Source organism: Oncorhynchus mykiss, chromosome 18 (genome assembly GCF_013265735.2).
Source record: "Oncorhynchus mykiss isolate Arlee chromosome 18, USDA_OmykA_1.1, whole genome shotgun sequence".
Lineage (NCBI taxonomy): Eukaryota > Metazoa > Chordata > Actinopteri > Salmoniformes > Salmonidae > Oncorhynchus > Oncorhynchus mykiss.
In genome coordinates this window covers 63292698-63313320 of record NC_048582.1, presented here as the reverse complement: position 1 = coordinate 63313320, position 20623 = coordinate 63292698, and the positions used below count along the sequence as shown (strand labels likewise).

General features: G+C 46.9%; 1 protein-coding gene across 1 annotated transcript in view; it reads left to right on the top strand.

Annotated features, from left to right (window-relative positions):
• The window catches only part of csmd3b (CUB and Sushi multiple domains 3b), an 826488-nt gene that overhangs the window by 446402 nt on the left and 359463 nt on the right, over nt 1-20623 (top strand). The window contains exon 10 of the mRNA XM_036953488.1: nt 13150-13271. Coding sequence (XP_036809383.1) covers nt 13150-13271 — 122 coding nt within the window. The remainder of the gene's footprint in view (nt 1-13149; nt 13272-20623) is intronic.

Genomic DNA, 20623 nt, shown 5'->3' with positions numbered 1-20623 from the left:
TTGTTGCCTAATTGTTTTTGGTAGGTTTCCAAACTGCATTCCTTCCATCTATAGCATTTCTTAATGTTACTCAGTTCCTTTGGCTTTGATTTCTCATGATTGAGTATTGCTCTGTTCAAGTGGACTGTGATTTTGCTGGGGTCTGATAGGGGTGTCAGTGGGCTGACTGTGAACGCTCTGAGAGACTCTGGGTTGGGGTCAATGATAAAGTAGTCTACAGTACTACTGCCAAGAGATGAGCTATAGGTGTACCTACCATAGGAGTCCCCTCGAAGCCTATCATTGACTATGTACAGTGCCTTGCGAAAGTATTTGGCCCCCTTGAACTTTGCGACCTTTTTCCACATTTCAGGCTTCAAACATAAAGATATAAAACTGTATTTTTTTGTGAAGAATCAACAACAAGTGGGACACAATCATGAAGTGGAACGACATTTATTGGATATTTCAAACTTTTTTTAACAAATCAAAAAACTGAAAAATTGGGCGTGCAAAATTATTCAGCCCCTTTACTTTCAGTGCAGCAAACTCTCTCCAGAAGTTCAGTGAGGATCTCTGAATGATCCAATGTTGACCTAAATGACTAATGATGATAAATACAATCCACCTGTGTGTAATCAAGTCTCCGTATAAATGCACCTGCACTGTGATAGTCTCAGAGGTCCGTTAAAAGCGCAGAGAGCATCATGAAGAACAAGGAACACACCAGGCAGGTCCGAGATACTGTTGTGAAGAAGTTTAAAGCCGGATTTGGATACAAAAAGATTTCCCAAGCTTTAAACATCCCAAGGAGCACTGTGCAAGCGATAATATTGAAATGGAAGGAGTATCAGACCACTGCAAATCTACCAAGACCTGGCCGTCCCTCTAAACTTTCAGCTCATACAAGGAGAAGACTGATCAGAGATGCAGCCAAGAGGCCCTTGATCACTCTGGATGAACTGCAGAGATCTACAGCTGAGGTGGGAGACTCTGTCCATAGGACAACAATCAGTCGTATATTGCACAAATCTGGCCTTTATGGAAGAGTGGCAAGAAGAAAGCCATTTCTTAAAGATATCCATAAAAATTGTCGTTTAAAGTTTGCCACAAGACACCTGGGAGACACACCAAACATATGGAAGAAGGTGCTCTGGTCAGATGAAACCAAAATTGAACTTTTTGGCAACAACGCAAAACGTTATGTTTGGCGTAAAAGCAACACAGCTGAACACACCATCCCCACTGTCAAACATGGTGGTGGCAGCATCATGGTTTGGGCCTGCTTTTCTTCAGCAGGGACAGGGAAGATGGTTAAAATTGATGGGAAGATGGATGGAGCCAAATACAGGACCATTCTGGAAGAAAACCTGATGGAATCTGCAAAAGACCTGAGACTGGGACGGAGATTTGTCTTCCAACAAGACAATGATCCAAAACATAAAGCAAAATCTACAATGGAATGGTTCAAAAATTAACATATCCAGGTGTTAGAATGGCCAAGTCAAAGTCCAGACCTGAATCCAATCGAGAATCTGTGGAAAGAACTGCTGTTCACAAATGCTCTCCATCCAACCTCACTGAGCTCAAGCTGTTTTGCAAGGAGGAATGGGGAAAATATTCAGTCTCTCGATGTGCAAAACTGATAGAGACATACCCCAAGCGACTTACAGCTGTAATCGCAGCAAAAGGTGGCGCTACAAAGTATTAACTTAAGGGGGCTGAATAATTTTGCACGCCCATTTTTTTCAGTTTTTGATTTGTTAAAAAAGTTTGAAATATCCAATAAATGTCGTTCCACTTCATGATTGTGTCCCACTTGTTGTTGATTCTTCACAAAAAAATACAGTTTTATATCTTTATGTTTGAAGCCTGAAATGTGGCAAAAGGTCGCAAAGTTTAAGGGGGCCGAATACTTTCGCAAGGCACTGTACATACCCATGGTGCGACAGAGCTGCAGGAGTTGTGACCCGTTTTTGTTGGTTATATTGTCATAGTTGTGCCTAGGGGGGCATATGGGGGAGGGAATGCTGTCACCTGCAGGCAGGTTTTTGTCCCCCTGTGTGTTGAGGGTGTCAGGTTCTGGTCCGGTTCTGGCATTTAGGTCGCCACAGACTAGTACATGTCCCTGGGTCTGGAAATGATTGATTTCCCCCTCCAGGATGGAGAGGCTGTCTTCAAGTATGGGGATTCTAGTGGGGGGATATAGATAGCACACAGGAGGACATTTTTCTCTTTTAAGATAATTTCCTTTTGAATTTCTAGCCAAATGTAAAATGTTCCTGTTTTGATTAATTTAATAGAGTGAGTTAGCTCTGCTCTATACCAAATTAGCATCCCCCCTGAGTCCCTTCCCTGTTTCACACCTGGTAGTTTGGTGGATGTGACAACCAGCTCTCTGTAACCTAGAGGGCAACCAGTGGGTCCGTCTCCTCTATACCAGGTTTCTTGCAGGATGACAATGTCTGTATTACCGATTCCTTTGGTGAAGTCCGGGTTCCTGCTCTTTAGGCCAAAGGCAGATGACCTCAGGCCTTGGATATTCCAGGATGATATAGTGAAGGCTTTGTGTTCCATAAAGTGTCCGATGTTGTTGGTCGTGGTTTGGCCTCAGGCCAGTAAGTGTGAGCAGAGCCTGCTGACCATCTGGTACATGCCATTGGCTCGGGCTAGTGTAAGAGTCGGGATTGGGCCTGTTTGCCCGCTCACTACCTGGGCGTTTGTGTGAATTCCATGTTGAGGCCCTCTTTGCGGTGGTGGGGTGCATGGGGTGGGCAGGAGTGGCATAGGTCTGATCTGAGGGGGCCTAAATGGGGTATGGGCATGGTTGACGTGGTGGGGGGGTGTTGATTGGTTGGGGTGGGGGTGTGGATGTGTCTGGGGGTGCTGTGGTCTGGATGTAAGTCCTCTTGGCGTGGGTCCTCTATGTGTAGGTCCAGGGGGTGGTCCCGCAGGTCTGGGAGAATGTCTCGCTGGTCTGGGTGGGGTGTCTATTGATATGTTTCTCCTGTGTGAAGTGTTGGGGATACGTTTGAGAGAGATGTCCTTTAGAGTCCGGGCAAATGTGGGCACTGCTGCCTTGTAGAGGTGGACCTGGTCATAGAGGCTGTTCAAGTCCAGGGTGGAGTGGTGGGCCAGGAAAACATTTGGTTTTGAGGCACAGTCATGGGAAATACTTGCGTTTACCCGCTGTATTGTGGCAGGGCGGAAGTCTTTTCGTGGTAGCAGGGTGGAGATAACCACTTGTGCGTTGGGGAAAGTAGAAGAAGCTTTTTCAATCACTCCCTTTAGTGCTGTGGCCACCCTTTCCTGCTATGCTCTCGGGTCGTTTGTGCCTGTGTGTATTATTATGTGGCTAGGTGACTCTAGTTGGTCCTCAGACAGAAGGTCTAGGGCGCGCTGGGTGTATTATTATGTGGCTAGGTGACCCTAGTTGGTCCTCAGACAGAAGGTCTAGGGCGCGCTGGGTGTATTATTATGTGGCTAGGTGACCCTAGTTGGTCCTCAGACAGAAGGTCTAGGGCGCTGGGTGTATTATTATGTGGCTAGGTGACTCTAGTTGGTCCTCAGACAGAAGGTCTAGGGCGCGCTGGGTGTATTATTATGTGGGTAGGTGACCCTAGTTTGTCCTCAGACAGAAGGTCTAGGGCGCTGGGTGTATTATTATGTGGCTGGGTGACCCTAGTTGGTCCTCAGACAGAAGGTCTAGGGCGGCTGGGTGTTTGGACACCAGAGTTTAGACACACTGTGTTTGGGAAAAATATTTTATATTTTATATTTTATATTTTATATGTTATGTAATATATTTATATTATATATTTTATATTTTATATTTTATATTATATATTTCCCATTTGAGTCCATAAGGAGTACAATCTGTGTCTCGTGTTTGTCCTCAGTGGGAGTCGCTGGGCTTGGGGTTCTTCATTTGTCTGTACTGCTGTGATGTCGACTCTATGGTCAGGGTCTGGTGTGGACTGTTCTGCTGTGGTGTCGAGACTTTTGTCGGGTGCTGAGGTGGGCTCTTCTGCTGGCTTCTCTGTGGGGGTGGCCACCTCAAGTGGGTTGTTCTCTGTCACACGCCATCCCCCTCACCCTCTCCTCCAGCAGTCTGATCCTCTCTTCTAGTGCTCTGTTCTTCTCCTGCTCTTTCTCCTGTTGAAGTTGTCTCACCACTGTCCAGAGTGCAGATATGTCTCTCTCCACCTCCAGCACTCCGGGTCTGGTTAAGAGGGTGTTGTGCTGGACTGTTGTCTGGGTCTGTGCTGACTGGAGTGTCATCACCTGCTGTTCCAGCTCCACCTGCCTTACCTCCAGCTGGGTGAATTTATTCTTCATTTCAATGAGGGAGTAGTACTCTGTGCTGGGAGGTTGACTGGGGGTTGCTTGTCTGTGGGGTTATATAACGAAGAGGTCCCGCTCGGGGTGGGGGTATCTTTCTCAAGGGAGAGCTTCTCCTGCTGGGCTAATTCTTTAATTAGGTGAAAGTCCAGCTGAAACTGTTTGCGGTTACTCTGTACCATTACTTATAGAGATTTATATTAGCTGACTCAGAGTCCTCGTTGTCAAGTATCCTGAGTTTCCACCCCTCGTTAACACCCCCTCTCTTAACAGAGGGGTAAGTGTGTTAACATAGCACTGTGCCATGCCAGGGGATGGTTTGTGTGGAAGATAAGGTTGCTGATGTTCCCATTTTTGTAATAGACTGCAAAAAGTCTCTCCTGATTTTCCATAAGGAGCTTCATTTTGTAATCTTTTCTTGCCTTATCATTCTTTACATACACAGTGTACTGTATTTTAATTACATCTGAACAGCGGGAGGCAGCTTCTAAGGCCTCTCCATTAGTTGGAGTAGACTGTTTGACTCTCCTGCCATTGTTGGGCTAATGGGCGTTGACACCTCTCACTTGACACGTCAGTGCTAGTTGAAGCTGTATCAAGCTTGGCAGAATTGTGTTAGAATGTAGTCCTTATAAAGTAATGTTGTGTATTTTTCTTCTTGGCTTTTGGAAATAGAATATAGTTTCAGACTAAACATTACTCACTCAGTTCCATGTTGGGTGGTGTTTTCAGGTTTCTGTTGTTTTCCAGAGAGTTTGCTGTATAGAATAATAATCATTGGTAGTCTTCCAGGTAATTCCGTAATTCCGTCCAAAATCAGGTTGTAGGTTTAGAGTTTTGATTTGAAGTGAGGGTTATGTTGTAGAGGGTAGCATTCTGTATGTGTTCCTGACAAAAAAAATCAAATTATCTAACTTTATCTAACTATTTTTTGAAGAAAATGCAGGAGCTCATCTGATCGTGACCTCTGCTCTGCTCTGCTCTGATCTCTCGCTCTCTCTCTCTCTCTCGCTCTCATTCTCTCTATCTTACTCTCTCTGTCTGTATCTCTCTATCTCTCTCTCATTCTCTCTGTCTGTATCTCTCTCTCTCTCTCTCTTTCTCTGTCTGTATCTCTCTCTCTGTCGCTTTCTGTTTCGATGAGGATCTGTTATTGCTCTCCGATAATGAGATTGTAATAGGAAGTGTGTTGCTTTTATTAAAAAGAAAATACTAATTAGCAAAGTATTGTGAAGAGGAAATCTTATTTCCACAATGAGAATGCTCGTTGCTCTCAATGTTTCTTAATGGTATTCTCCCCATGTGCGCTAGCTGATGCTGGTTAGACAGTTGATTGACTCCATGTCTATTATTTCCTATACAGATTATTTGAAACATTAGCGTCAGAATTCGGGAACTAAAGAGACCGTGCCATTTGTTTTATTGTAGCTTACCAGGTTAAGGATATTAGATAACCTCTAAAGTGGCAGTCGTTCACATCTCTTATCATGACCATGACTCTGACATGATAAATACCCAGGAATGACTTTATCAGCTGCCTGGCTCACTGGCTCGTAGTACCACCAAACACTTCCTCATCTCCTCTGGAAAACAGAGAAATAAAGCAACACATAATGTTAATAAGGCAGAGAGTGACCCGGATGGTTTTTACTTCCTGTTGTAACGGTTTTCGTCTTCATACGAAGGAGAGTCGGACCAAAATGCAGCGTGTCGATTGCGATTCATGTTTAATGAAAAAAACACACTAAACACAAACACTACAAAAACAATAAACGTAACGAAAACCTAAACAGCCTATCTGGTGAAAACACATAGACAGGAACAATCACCCACAAACACACAGTGAAACCCAGGCTACCTAAATATGGTTCCCAATCAGAGACAATGACTAACACCTGCCTCTGATTGAGAACCATATCAGGCCAGACATAGAAATAGACAAACAAGACATCCAACATAGAATGCCCACCCAGATCACACCCTGACCAATCAAAACATAGAAAATACAAAGTAAACTATGGTCAGGGCGTGACAGTACCCCCCCCCCAAGGTGCGGACTCCGGCCGCAAAACCTGAACCTATAGGGGAGGGTCTGGGTGGGCATCTGTCCGCGGTGGCGGCTCTGGCGCTGGACGTGGACCCCACTCCATGACAGTTTTAATCCCCCTCCTAAACGTCCCTAAATAGGTTACCCACCACAATGATAACATGGGACAGAGGGACAGCTCGGGACAGAGGTAACTCGGGACAGATGGGTAGCTCAGCACTGAGAGGAAGCTCAGCACTGAGAAGAAGCTCAGCACTGAGAAGAAGCTCAGCACTGAGAGGAAGCCCAGGCAGGTAGTAGAAACTACCAGAACCTGGCTGGCTGGCGGTTTCAGCAGATCCTGGTCGACTAGCAGATCTGGAAGAATCTGGTCGACTGGCGGATCTGGGAGATTCTGGTCGACTGGCAGATCTGGGAGAATCTGGACGACTGGCAGATCTGAGAGAGTCTGGACGACTGGCAGATCTGGAAGAGTCTGGACGACTGGCAGATCTGGAAGAGTCTGGTCGACTGGCAGATCTGGAAGAGTCTGGTCGACTGGCAGATCTGGAAGAGTCTGGTCGACTGGCAGATCTGGAAGAGTCTGGTCGACTGGCAGATCTGGAAGAGTCTGGACGACTGGCAGATCTGGAAGAGTCTGGACGACTGGCAGATCTGGAAGAGTCTGGACGACTGGCAGATCTGGAAGAGTCTGGACGACGGGCAGATCTGGAAGAGTCTGGTCGACTGGCAGATCTGGAAGAGTCTGGTCGACTGGCAGATCTGGAAGAGTCTGGTCGACTGGCAGATCTGGAAGAGTCTGGACGACTGGCAGATCTGGAAGAGTCTGGACGACTGGCAGATCTGGAAGAGACTGGTCGACACAGACTGGCTGCTCTGGCTGCTCCATGCTGACTGGCTGCTCCATGATGACTGGCAGCTCTGGCTGCTCCATGCTGACTGACTGCTCCATGCTGACTGGCAGCTCTGGCTGCTCCATGCTGACTGGCTGCTCCATGCTGACTGGCAGCTCTGGCTGCTCCATGCTGACTGGCTGCTCTGGCTGCTCCATGCTGACTGGCTGCTCCATGCTGACTGGCTGCTCCATGCTGACTGGCGGCCCTGGCTGCTCCATGCTGACTGGCTGCTCCATGCTGACTGGCGGCCCTGGCTGCTCCATGCTGACTGGCGGCCCTGGCTGCTCCATGCTGACTGGCGGCCCTGGCTGCTCCATGCTGACTGGCGGCCCTGGCTGCTCCATGCTGACTGGCAGCTCTGGCGGCTCCATGCTGACTGGCAGCTCTGGCGGCTCCTTGCAGACTGGCAGCTCTGGCGGCTCCTTGCAGACTGGCAGCTCTGGCGGCTCCTTGCAGACTGGCAGCTCTGGCGGCTCCTTGCAGACTGGCAGCTTTGGCGGCATCCTGCAGACAGGCAGCTCTGGCGGCTCCTTGCAGACTGGCAGCTCCTTACAGACTGGCAGCTCTATGCAGACTGGCAGCTCCTTGCAGACTGGCAGCTCCTTGCAGACTGGCAGCTCTATGCTAACTGGCAGCTCTATGCTAACTGGCAGCTCTATGCTAACTGGCAGCTCTATGCTAACTGGCAGCTCTATGCTAACTGCCAGCTCTGAACAGGCGGGAGACTCCGGCAGCGCTGTAGAGAAGGAAGGCTCTAACAGCGCTAAACAGGCGGGAGACTCCGACAGCGCTGGAGAGGAGGAGGGCTCCGACAGCGCTGGACAGGCGAGGCGCACTGTAGGCCTGATGCGTGGTGCTGGCACTGGTGGTACTGGGCCGAGGACACGCACAGGAAGCCTGGTGCGGGGAGCTGCTACCGGAGGGCTGGGGTGTGGAGGTGGTACTGGAAAAACCGGACCGTGCAGGCGCACTGGAGCTCTTGAGCACCGAGCCTGCCCAACCTTACCTGGTTGAATACTCACGGTCGCCCTGCCAGTGCGGCGAGGTGGAATAGCCCGCACTGGACTATGCAGGCGAACCGGAGACACCGAGCGCAAGGCTGGTGCCATGTAAACCGGCCCAAGGAGACGCACTGGGGACCAGCTGCGTAGAGCCGGCTTCATGGCATTAGGCTCGACGCTCAATCTAGCCCGGCAGACACGTGGAGCTGGAATATACCGCACCGGGCTATGCACTCGCACTGGAGACACCGTGCGCACCACTGCATAACACGGTGCCTGTCCGGTCTCTCTAGCCCCCCGGTAAGCACAGGGAGTCTGCCCAGGTCTCCTACCTGGCATAGCCATACTCCCTGTTAGCCCCCCCCCAAGAAATTTTTGGGGCTGCCTCTCAGGCTTCCATCCGCGTCGCCGTGCTGCCCTCTCATACCAGCGCCTCTCTGCTTTCACCGCCTCCATTCTACGGTAACCTTCCGCGCACTGCTCCATCGAATCCCAGGCGGGCTCCGGCACTCTCCCTGGGTCGACCGCCCACCTGTCTATCTCCTCCCAAGAAGTATAGTCCATACTGTACTCCACTTTGGGCTGTTCTTTCCTGTTGACACGCTGCTTGGTCCCTTTGTGGTGGGTGATTCTGTAACGGTTTTCGTCTTCATACGAAGGAGAGTCGGACCAAAATGCAGCGTGTCGATTGCGATTCATGTTTAATGAAAAAAACACACTAAACACAAACACTACAAAAACAATAAACGTAACGAAAACCTAAACAGCCTATCTGGTGAAAACACATAGACAGGAACAATCACCCACAAACACACAGTGAAACCCAGGCTACCTAAATATGGTTCCCAATCAGAGACAATGACTAACACCTGCCTCTGATTGAGAACCATATCAGGCCAGACATAGAAATAGACAAACAAGACATCCAACATAGAATGCCCACCCAGATCACACCCTGACCAATCAAAACATAGAAAATACAAAGTAAACTATGGTCAGGGCGTGACACCTGTTTTAATCCTATGGCTACACTCTAATTTTTACTTCCTGTTTTAATTAATCCTATGGCTACACTCTCATTTTTACTTCCTGTTTTAATCCTATGGCTACACTCTAATTTTTACTTCCTGTTTTAATCCTATGGCTACACTCTAATTTTTACTTCCTGTTTTAATCCTATGGCTACACTCTCATTTTTACTTCCTGTTTTAATCCTATGGCTACGTTCTAATTTTTACTTCCTGTTTTAATCCTATGGCTACACTCTCATTTTTACTTCCTGTTTTAATCCTTTGGCTACACTAAAATTTTTACTTCCTGTTTTAATCCTATGGCTACGTTCTAATTTTTACTTCCTGTTTTAATCCTATGGCTACACTCAAATGTTTACTTCCTGTTTTAATCCTATGGCTACGCTCTAATTTTTACTTCCTGTTTTAATCCTATGGCTACACTCTAATTTTTACTTCCTGTTTTAATCCTATGGCTACACTCTAATTTTTACTTCCTGTTTTAATCCTATGTCTACACTCTAATTTTTACTTCCTGTTTTAATCCTATGTCTACACTCTAATTTTTACTTCCTGTTTTAATCCTATGGCTACACTCTAATTTTTGCTTCCTGTTTTAATCCTATGGCTACACTCTAATAGGCTTCCAGTCAAATCAAATTGTATTTGTCACATGCGTCAAATACAACAGACCTTACAATTAAATGCTTACTTACAAACCAACAATGCAGTTTTACGAAAATATCCCCCCTAAAAGTAAGAGATAAGAATAACAAATAATTAAGGAGCAGAGGTAAATAACAATAGTGGGGCTTTATACAGGGGGTACCAGTACAGAGTCAATGTGGAGGCTATATACAGGGGGTACCGGTACAGAGTCAATGTGGAGGCTATATACAGGGGGTACCTGTACAGAGTCAATGTGGAGGCTATATACAGGGGGTACCGGTACAGAGTCAATGTGGAGGCTATATACAGGGGGTACCAGTACAGAGTCAATGTGGAGTCTATATACAGGGGGTACCGGTACAGAGTCAATGTGGAGGCTATATACAGGGGGTACCGGTACAGAGTCAATGTGGAGGCTATATACAGGGGGCACCGGTACAGAGTCAATGTGGAGGCTATATACACTGGGTACCGGTACAGAGTCAATGTGGAGGCTATATACAGGGGGTACCGGTACAGAGTCAATGTGGAGGCTATATACAGGGGGTACCGGTACAGAGTCAATGTGGAGGCTATATACAGGGGGTACCGGTACAGAGTCAATGTGGAGGCTATATACTGGGGGTACCGGTACAGAGTCAATGTGGAGGCTATATACAGAGTGTTACGGTACAGAGTCAATGTGGAGGCTATATACAAGGGGTACCGGTACAGAGTCAATGTGGAGGCTATATACAAGGGGTACCGGTACAGAGTCAATGTGGAGGCTATATACAGGGTGTTACGGTACAGACTCATGGTGGAGGCTATATACAGGGGGTACCGGTACAGAGTCAATGTGGAGGCTATATACAGGGGGTACCGGTACAGAGTCAATGTGGAGGCTATATACAGGGGGTACCGGTACAGAGTCAATGTGGAGGCTATATACAGGGGGTACCGGTACAGAGTCAATGTGGAGGCTATATACAGGGGGTACCGGTACAAATTCAATGTGGAGACTATATACAGGGGGTACCGGTACAGAGTCAATGTGGAGGCTATATACAGGGGGTACCGGTACAGAGTCAATGTGGAGGCTATATACCGGGGGTACCGGTACAGAGTCAATGTGGAGACTATATACAGGGGGTACCGGTACAGAGTCAATGTGGAGGCTATATACAGGGGGTACCGGTATAGAGTCAATGTGGAGGCTAAATACAGTGGGTACCGGTACAGAGTCAATGTGGAGGCTATATACAGGGGATACCGGTAGAGAGTCAATGTGGAGGCTATATACAGTGGGTACCGGTACAGAGTCAATGTGGAGGATATATACAGAGGGTACCGGTACAGAGTCAATGAAGAGGCTATATACAGGGGGTACCGGTACAGAGTCAATGTGGAGGCTATATACAGGGGGTACCGGTACAGAGTCAATGTGGAGGCTATATACAGGGGGTACCGGTACAGAATTAAAGTGGAGGCGATATACAGGGGGTACCGGTACAGAGTCAATGTGGAGACTATATACAGGGGGTACCGGTACAGAGTCAATGTGGAGGCTATATACAGGGGGTACCGGTACAGAGTCAATGTGGAGGCTATATACAGGGGTACCGGTACAGAGTCAATGTGGAGGCTATATACAGGGGTACCGGTACAGAGTCAATGTGGAGGCTATATACAGGGGGTACCGGTACAGAGTCAATGTGGAGGCTATATACAGGGGGTACCGGTACAAATTCAATGTGGAGACTATATACAGGGGGTACCGGTACAGAGTCAATGTGGAGGCTATATACAGGGGGTACCGGTACAGAGTCAATGTGGAGGCTATATACAGGGGGCACCGGTACAGAGTCAATGTGGAGGCTATATACAGGGGGTACCGGTACAGAGTCAATGTGGAGGCTATATACAGGGGGTACCGATACAGAGTCAATGTGGAGGCTATATACAGGGGGTACCGGTACAGAGTCAATGTGGAGGCTATATACAGGGGGCACCGGTACAGAGTCAATGTGGAGGCTATATACAGGGGGTACCGATACAGAGTCAATGTGGAGGCTATATACAGGTGGTACCGGTACAGAGTCAATGTGGAGGCTATATACAGGGGGTACCGGTACAGAGTCAATGTGGAGGCTATATACAGGGGGTACTGGTAATAACGACAGGTAGAGTTATTAAAGTGACTATGCATAGATAACAACAGAGAGTAGCAGCAGTGATGAAGATGGGGGGGGATGAAAATAGTCTGGGTAGCCATTTGATTAGCTGTTCAGGAGACTTATGGCTTCAGGGTAGAAGCTGTTTAGATGCCTCTTGGACCTAGACTTGACGCTGCGGTACCACTTGCCGTGCTAGTACATGACAACTGAAACCATAGCTTAAGGTTCGTGGTGTTGGTTTCGAAAGTAGCACTCACGAACAATGACGTCCATTTCATATGATATATTACGTTGTTTTTTTTGGGGGGGGGGGGGGGGTGTTATGTTACAAACTCCAATTGGTACAATATGAAATGTGAATTTGTAAGTGCTTAAGGTCCCATTCACTCTCTTTAATCTTTTACTGCAGTGTTTCTTGGTCGTCTTTAACACATATACTTTGAAACAGAATTATACACCTCACACACATGGAAGACACCTGTACCATGTCACATATAGAGTTGACATGTTTGGAATTTGGAGTTATACATCCTAATATTACACTATATACTGTACATTACAGAAGACTGAATTATAACAAAACCGTTTGACATAGAAACACTGGATTTTCTGAGGTAACAACAACAACAAAATGTTGAAATATTAATACTATTCCTCCCATGGGGCCACTAGAGGGCAATTTGGTCATTTGACTGCAGGAAACAAATCTGGTTCAGATAGCAGCAGGCAGAATATTTAAAAGTATAATTCTCGGTAGGAATCTTAGGGCCATTCAACCTGACTTTCTCTATGTTCAGCCGATATTTCATTAATACGAGCACTCAATGTGAGCCAAATCCGTAGACCTAAAGTGCTGTCTTACACACACACACACACACACACACACACACACACACACACAGTGGCATTTGGCAACATCTGTCTCTAATTAACCACAACTTTTGTGTTTGCCAGGTTGTTAAATGTCAAAATGTTAAATTAATAACCATTATTATTTATTTCTCTCTCCTTCTCTTTCTCTCTCTCAATCTCTTTTTCGTTTTGTTACAGTGAAAACATGTGGCTCTAATCTTCAAGGTCCTGCTGGCACATTCACTTCTCCCAACTTCCCCATCCAGTATGAGTCCAACGCTCAGTGTGTCTGGATTCTCACCGCCACCAACCCCAACAAGGTAGGCTGGATTAACCAAACCTGAGAGAGAGAGAGAGAGAGAGAGAGAGATGAACCTGCAGAAGAGTCCCCTAAGCAAGCTGGTCCTGTGGCTCTGTTCACAAACACACCCCACAGAGTTTCAGGACAGCAGCACAATTAGACCCAACCAAATCACGAGAAAACAAAAATATAATTACTTGACGCATTGGAAAGAATTAACAAAAAAACAGAGCAAACTAGAAAGCTATTTGGCCCTAAACAGAGAGTACACAGTGGCAGAATACCTGACCACTGTGACTGACCCAAACTTAAGGAAAGCTTTGACTATGTACAGACTCCGTGAGCATAGCCTTGCTATTGAGAATGTGCGCCGTAGGCAGACATGGCTCTCAAGAGAAGACAGGCTATGTGCTCACTGCCCACAAAATGAGGTGGAAACTGAGCTGCACTTCCTAACCTCCTGCCCAATGTATGACCATATTAGAGAGACATATTTCCCTCAGATAACACAGATCCACAAAGAATTTGAAAACAAATCCAATTTTGATAAACTCCCATATCTACTGGGCGAAATTCCACAGTGTGCCATCACAGCAGCAAGATTTGTGACCTGTTGCCACAAGAAAAGGGCAACCAGTGAAGAACACACACCATTGTAAATACAAATATGTTTATTGATTTTCCCTTGTGTACTTCAACCATTTGTGCATTGTTACAACACTGTATATATATATATAATATGACATTTGTAATGTCTTTATTGTTTTGAAACTTCTGTGTGTGTAATGTTTACTGTAATTTTTTCTTGTTTATTATTATCTACCTCACTTGCTTTGGCAATGTTAACACTGTAACGGTTTTCTAGATGTGAAGGAGAGTCGGACCAAAATGCGGCGTGGCTATTGAGATTCATGTTTAATGAAAAAACACACTAAACACAAACACTACCAAAACAATAAACGTAATGAACGTAACGAAAACCGAAACAGCCTATACTTGTGTAAACTAACACAGAACAAGGACATCAGGACACTAAGGACAATCACCCACAAAACCCAACACCAAACAGGCTACCTAAATATGGTTCCCAATCAGAGACCATGACGAACACCTGCCTCTGATTGAGAACCATATGAGGCCAAACATAGAACTAGACAAACTAGACATGTAACATAGAATGCCCACCCAGCTCACACCCTGACCAACCAAAACATAGAAACATGCAAAGCAGACTATGGTCAGGGTGTGACAAACACATGTTTCCCATGCCAATAAAGTCCCTTGAATTGAATTGAGAGAGACAGAGAGAGAGAGAGAGGGAGGGAGAGAGAGAGAGAGAGAGAGAGAGAGAGAGAGAGAGAGAGAGAGAGAGAGAGAGAGGGGGGGGGAGTGAGTGAGTGAGTGAGTGAGTGATACTGTAATGTAATACTAATCCTACCAACAGTATTAATGTGTTATTATGCAGGCCAATGGGAAATGCCCTGTAGTCCTAAACTCCATCACATATATAGTGCACTGCTTTTGACCAGATCCCTCATCCAGTGATGATCCAGTAGGGGGGGCAGGTGAAGAAGTGGGCTGCCAATAGATAAATCCCCACAACCCACCTCTCCACCTCCTCCTCCTCACAGTCTCTGTTTTGTATTCCAGCCTCATTACTCACTACCCCACCCTCTCAGGGTTGCTTGCCTGCCTGCCGGCGTTGTCGTTGAGGCTCAGCAAAATGTGTGTCGGCCCTCTGGCTCATGGACCCTTTACCTGCTCCTCCTGGTCTTCCATAAGATCTGCCTCTACCCTCTCTCTCTCGCCTCTCTCTTTCCTCTGCCCTCTCTCTCTCGCCTCTCTCTTTCCTCTGCCCTCTCTCTCTCGCCCCTCGCTTTCCTCTGCCCTCTCTCTTTCTCCTCTCTCTTTCCTCTGCCCTCTCTCTCTTGCCTCTCTCTTTCCTCTGCCCTCTCTCTCTCGCCTCTCTCTTTCCTCTGCCCTCTCTCTTTCTCCTCTCTCTTTCCTCTGCCCTCTCTCTCTCGCCCCTCTCTTTCCTCTGCCCTCTCTCTTTCTCCTCTCTCTTTCCTCTGCCCTCTCTCTCTCTCGCCTCTCTCTTTCCTCTACCCTCTCTCTCTCGCCTCTCTCTTTCCTCTGCCCTCTCTCTCTCGCCTCTCTCTTTCCTCTGCCCTCTCTCTCTCGCCCCTCTCTTTCCTCTGCCCTCTCTCCTCTCTCTCTCGCCTCTCTCTTTCCTCTGCCCTCTCTCTCTCGCCTCTCTCTTTCCTCTGCCCTCTCTCTCTCGCCCCTCTCTTTCCTCTGCCCTCTCTCCTCTCTCTCTCGCCTCTCTCTTTCCTCTGCCCTCTCTCTCTCGCCTCTCTCTATCCTCTGCCCTCTCTCTCTCGCCCCTCTCTTTCCTCTGCCCTCTCTCTCTCGCCTCTCTCTTTCCTCTGCCCTCTCTCTCTTGCCCCTCTCTTTCCTCTGCCCTCTCTCTCTCGCCTCTCTCTTTCCTCTGCCCTCTCTCTCTCTCGCCCCTCTCTTTCCTCTGCCCTCTCTCTCTCTCCTCTCTCTTTCCTCTGCCCTCTCTCTCTCGCCTCTCTCTTTCCTTTGCCCTCTCTCTCGCCCCTCTCTTTCCTCTGCCCTCTCTCTTTCTCCTTTCTCTTTCCTCTGCCCTCTCTCTCTCGCCTCTCTCTTTCCTCTGCCCTCTCTCTCTCGCCTCGCTCTTTCCTCTGCCCTCTCTCTTTCTCCTCTCTCTTTCCTCTGCCCTCTCTCTCTCGCCCCTCTCTTTCCTCTGCCCTCTCTCTTTCTCCTCTCTCTTTCCTCTGCCCTCTCTCTTTCACCTCTATCTTTCCTCTGCCCTCTCTCTCTCACCTCTCTTTCCTCTGCCCTCTCTCTCTCTCCTCTCTCTCTCGCCTCTCTCTTTCCTCTACCCTCTCTCTCTCGCCTCTCTCTTTCCTCTGCCCTCTCTCTTTCGCCTCTCTCTTTCCTCTGCCCTCTCTCTCTCGCCCCTCTCTTTCCTCTGCCCTCTCTCTCTCATCTCTCTCTCCTCTGCCCTCTCTCTTTCTCCTCTCTCTTTCCTCTGCCCTCTCTCTCTCGCCTCTCTCTTTCCTCTGCCCTCTCCTCTCTCCTCTGTCCCACCCACCCACCCTCTCTCTCTCCTCTGCCCTCTCTATTTCCTCTGCCCTCTCTCTCTCTGCTCTCTCTTTCACCTGCTACCTCTGAGGTGTGCTCAGGAAGGAGAGAGAGAGAGAAAGGGAGATGAGTGAAGGGAGAGGGGGATAGAGACTGAAAGGGAGGGTGGAAGGGAGGGGGAGAGAGGGGGAGAGAGAGATTTGCACATCATTACAACACTGTATATGTACATAATATGACATTTGAAATGTCTTTATTCTTTTGTAAGTGTAATGTTTACTGTACATTTTTTATTGTTTATTTCAATTTAGTTTATTATCTTTTTCACTTGCTTTGGCAATGTAAACATACATTTTCCATGCCAATAAAGCCATTCAATTGAAATTGAAAAAGATTGAGAGAGAGAGACAGAGAGAGAAACAGTGAGAGAGACAGAGACAGAGAGAGAGAGACAGTGATAAAGCCAGTGAGAGAGACAGAGAGAGAGACAGAGAGAATGACAGAAAGAGACAGAGAGAGAGACAGTGAGAGAGACAGAAAGAGACAGAGAGAGAGACAGTCAGAGAGACAGTGAGAGAGACAGAGACAGAGAGAGAGACAGTGAGACAGTGAGAGAGACAGAGAGAGAGGGAGAGAGAGAGAGACAGTGAGAGATACAGAGAGAGAGACAAAGAGAGAGAGCGAGACAGTGAGACAGTGAGAGAGACAGAGAGAGAGAGAGAGAGAGAGACAGTGAGAGAGACAGAGAGATAGAGAGAGACAGAGAGAGACAGTGAGAGAGACAGAGAGAGAGAGTGAGAGAGACAGAGAGAGACAGTGAGAGAGAGAGAGGGAGAGACAGTGAGAGAGACAGAGAGAGAGAGAGAGTGAGAGAGACAGAGAGAGTGAGAGACTGGGAGGCAGGAATGGGGATAGAGAAGAAAAAATATGTATAAGAGAGAAAAACTGATAGCAAGAGAGACTGAGTGAATGAGAGAGCAAGGGAGGAAGAGAGAGGAGAGGAAGAGAGAGGGGAGGAAGAGACAGTAGAGGAAGGCTGTTGTAAAGGGAAATGATGAACCTACTGGGAGCTGTTAGTGATGAACACACACAGCAGCCCCACATGGCACCTGGATTGATTCAACTCATAACCACATTTGTAATAAAAGAGGGTGGAAGAGCCCTGCGATTGCTGTCTCCATAGACCCCGGGCAGCGGCATGCCTCGTAATTGATGAGTAATTGACAATTATTTATCCACAGGCGATGACTGAAGGATTCAGGAACAAATTAAACATGTCATTACCCAGAGCAAATATCAAACAGCAGCGCCCGTAACGAGGCAGAATGAGGGCGATAAAGTTGAAATGCAGTCTTATGTCTAGCCAATGTTTTAGCTACATGTAGGTCTATGTATTCATTCACATTATCTTTTAACTACATGTAGGTCTATGTATTCATTCACATTATCTTTGTATGTAGACATTTCTGTAGAAATTTAAAAAATATATATTTATGAATATCCGTATATTTTAGTTCAATTACTGTATATTCAGGTGCCATATACTGTATCACCACAGACCTGGGTAAGATTGAACATTAAAACTTTCAAATACTTTGATTGTTTTCTTGAGTCTGAGGAAAGACAGAGACTTATGAGACTTTTCCATTGGTTCCATTGTGGCAGGCAACCTCAAGCACAGATTCATTATTTCAAAGGTTTGAAATACCTTTTGATCCCAGGCCTGATTGTTCCCTTACGTAGGAACAGTGTATGTTCTCTACTGGGTCTTTCGTTTGATATCAAGTTAGATACTCACTTTGGACTCATGGTTTTGTCGAAGCTAAAACGTTACTGTCCAGTCATAAAGTAGGAGAACAAACCAATTTCTCTCTCTATTCAGTGTCTTGTATTGACCTTCCCTATTGCCTGTCGCCTCTGTCGCCTGTTGCCTCTGTCGCCTGTCGCCCCTGTCGCCTGTCGCCCCTGTCGCCTGTCGCCTCTGTCGCCTGTCGCGCCTGTCGCCCCTGTCTCGCCTGTCGCCTCTGTCGCCTGTCGCCTTTGTCGCCTGTCGCCCCTGTTGCCTGTCGCCCCTGTCGCCTGTCGCCCCTGTCGCCTCTGTCGCCTGTCGCCCCTGTCGCCCCTGTCGCCTGTCGCCCCTGTCGCCTCTGTCGCCTGTCGCACCTGTCGCCTGTCGCCCCTGTCGCCTGTTGCCCCTGTCGCCCCTGTCGCCTGTCGCCCCTGTCACCTGTCGCCCCTGTCGCCTGTCGCCTCTGTCGCCTGTCGCCTTCAACCAGTTTGTGCCAAGTGGGAAGAAAGGGATGAAATATTCAAACTAGGCCCTTGTGTCAAGGAGGAGACCAAGGCACAGCGTGATAAGCGTCCATTCTATTTTATTAAACGAATGCAACACTGACCAAAACTATACAAAATAACAAAACGAACCGTGAAGCAATATGACTAGTGCAAACAGGCAACTAAACATAGAATAATAACCCACAAAACCAAAATGGAAAATGGCAACCTAAATAGGATCCCCAATCAGAGACAACGATAAACAGCTGCCTCTGATTGGGAACCAATTCAGGCCACCATAGACCTACATACAGTGGGGCAGTCAGCCACCAATTGTGCAAGTTCTCCCACTTAAAAAGATGGGAGAGGACTGTAATTTTAATCATAGGTACACTTCAACTATGACGGACAAAATGAGAAAAAAAAATCCAGAAAATCACATTGTAGGATGTTTAATGAATTTATTTGCAAATTATGGTGGAACAAAAGTTTATCTCAATACTTTGTTATATACCCTTTGTTGGCAATGACAGAGGTCAAACGTTTTCTGTAAGTCTTCACAAGGTTTTCACACACTGTTGCTGGTATTTTGGCCCATTCCTCCATGCAGATCTCCTCTAGAGCAGTAACTCCCTTCAAAGATTTTATATGGGGTTGAGATCTGGAGACTGGCTAGGCCACTCCAGGACCTTGAAATGCTTCTTACGAAGCCACTCCTTCATTGCCCGGGCGGTGTGTTTGGGATCATTGTCATGCTGAAAGACCCAGCCACGTTTCATCTTCAATGCCCTTGCTGATGGAAGGAGGTTTTCACTCAAAATCTCACGATACATGGCCCCATTCATTCTTTCCTTTACACGGATCAGTCGTCCTGGTCCCTTTGCAGAAAAACAGCCCCAAAGCATGATGTTTCCACCCCCATGCTTCACAGTAGGTATGGTGTTCTTTGGATGCAACTCAGCATTCTTTGTCCTCCAAACACGACGGGTTGAGTTTTTACCAAAACGTTATATTTTGGTTTCATCTGACCATATGACATTCTCCCAATCTTCTTCTGGATCAACCAAATGCTCTCTAGCAAACTTCAGACGGGCGTGGACATGTACTGGCTTAAGCAGGGGGACACGTCTGGCACTGCAGGATTTGAGTCCCTGGTGGCGTAGTGTGTTACTGATGGTAGGCTTTGTTACTTTGGTCCCAGCTCTCTGCAGGTCATCCACTAGGTCCCCCCGTGTGGTTCTGGGATTTTTGCTCACCGTTCTTGAGATCATTTTGACCCCATGGGGGGAGATCTTGCGTGGAGCCCCAGATCGAGGGAGATTATCAGTGGTCTTGTATGTCTTCCATTTCCTAATAATTGCTCCCACAGTTGATTTCTTCAAACCAAGCTGCTTACCTATTGCAGATTCAGTCTTCCCAGCCTGGTGCATAGAGATGTTGTCTTCCTTCCCTCCATTTTGCCAGTTTTTTGGGGGGTTGGCATTTTACCATTTTGAAAGATCTGGGACAGAGCCGGAAAAACTGTGTGGAAGTCGTTTTTGTTTCTCCACTGCCTCAGTTTTTGGAATGCTGTTTTCAATAAATCAAGAGTATTTTTTCATTTAGTGTTCTGAAAGAGTTGAGATATTTTTGGAGAAATGACCCTCAAAATTTAATTTAACGTAAACACAATCTGGCAGTAAATGTTGACTTTTATATATACATATGTGAATAATTAGTAACACATGATGCTTCATCTATCACATCTGTTTTAGCATCAGAAACCCCTTTAAGTTGATCTGACTACAAAGGAGACAGTTTGCTTCTAGCTACCTTTTTTCAATTTGTGCCGTAGATCTCGTGGAGGATCTTTAAAAACTAGTTCTGACAACATTAAAACACATCACACAACCACTACAATCTCTTAAAACTCTAAGGGTTGATATCCTGGACCAAGAAGCACTTCCAAGGAAATTCTCCATTGAACCTGCTTTTTAGTCCACCATTAGG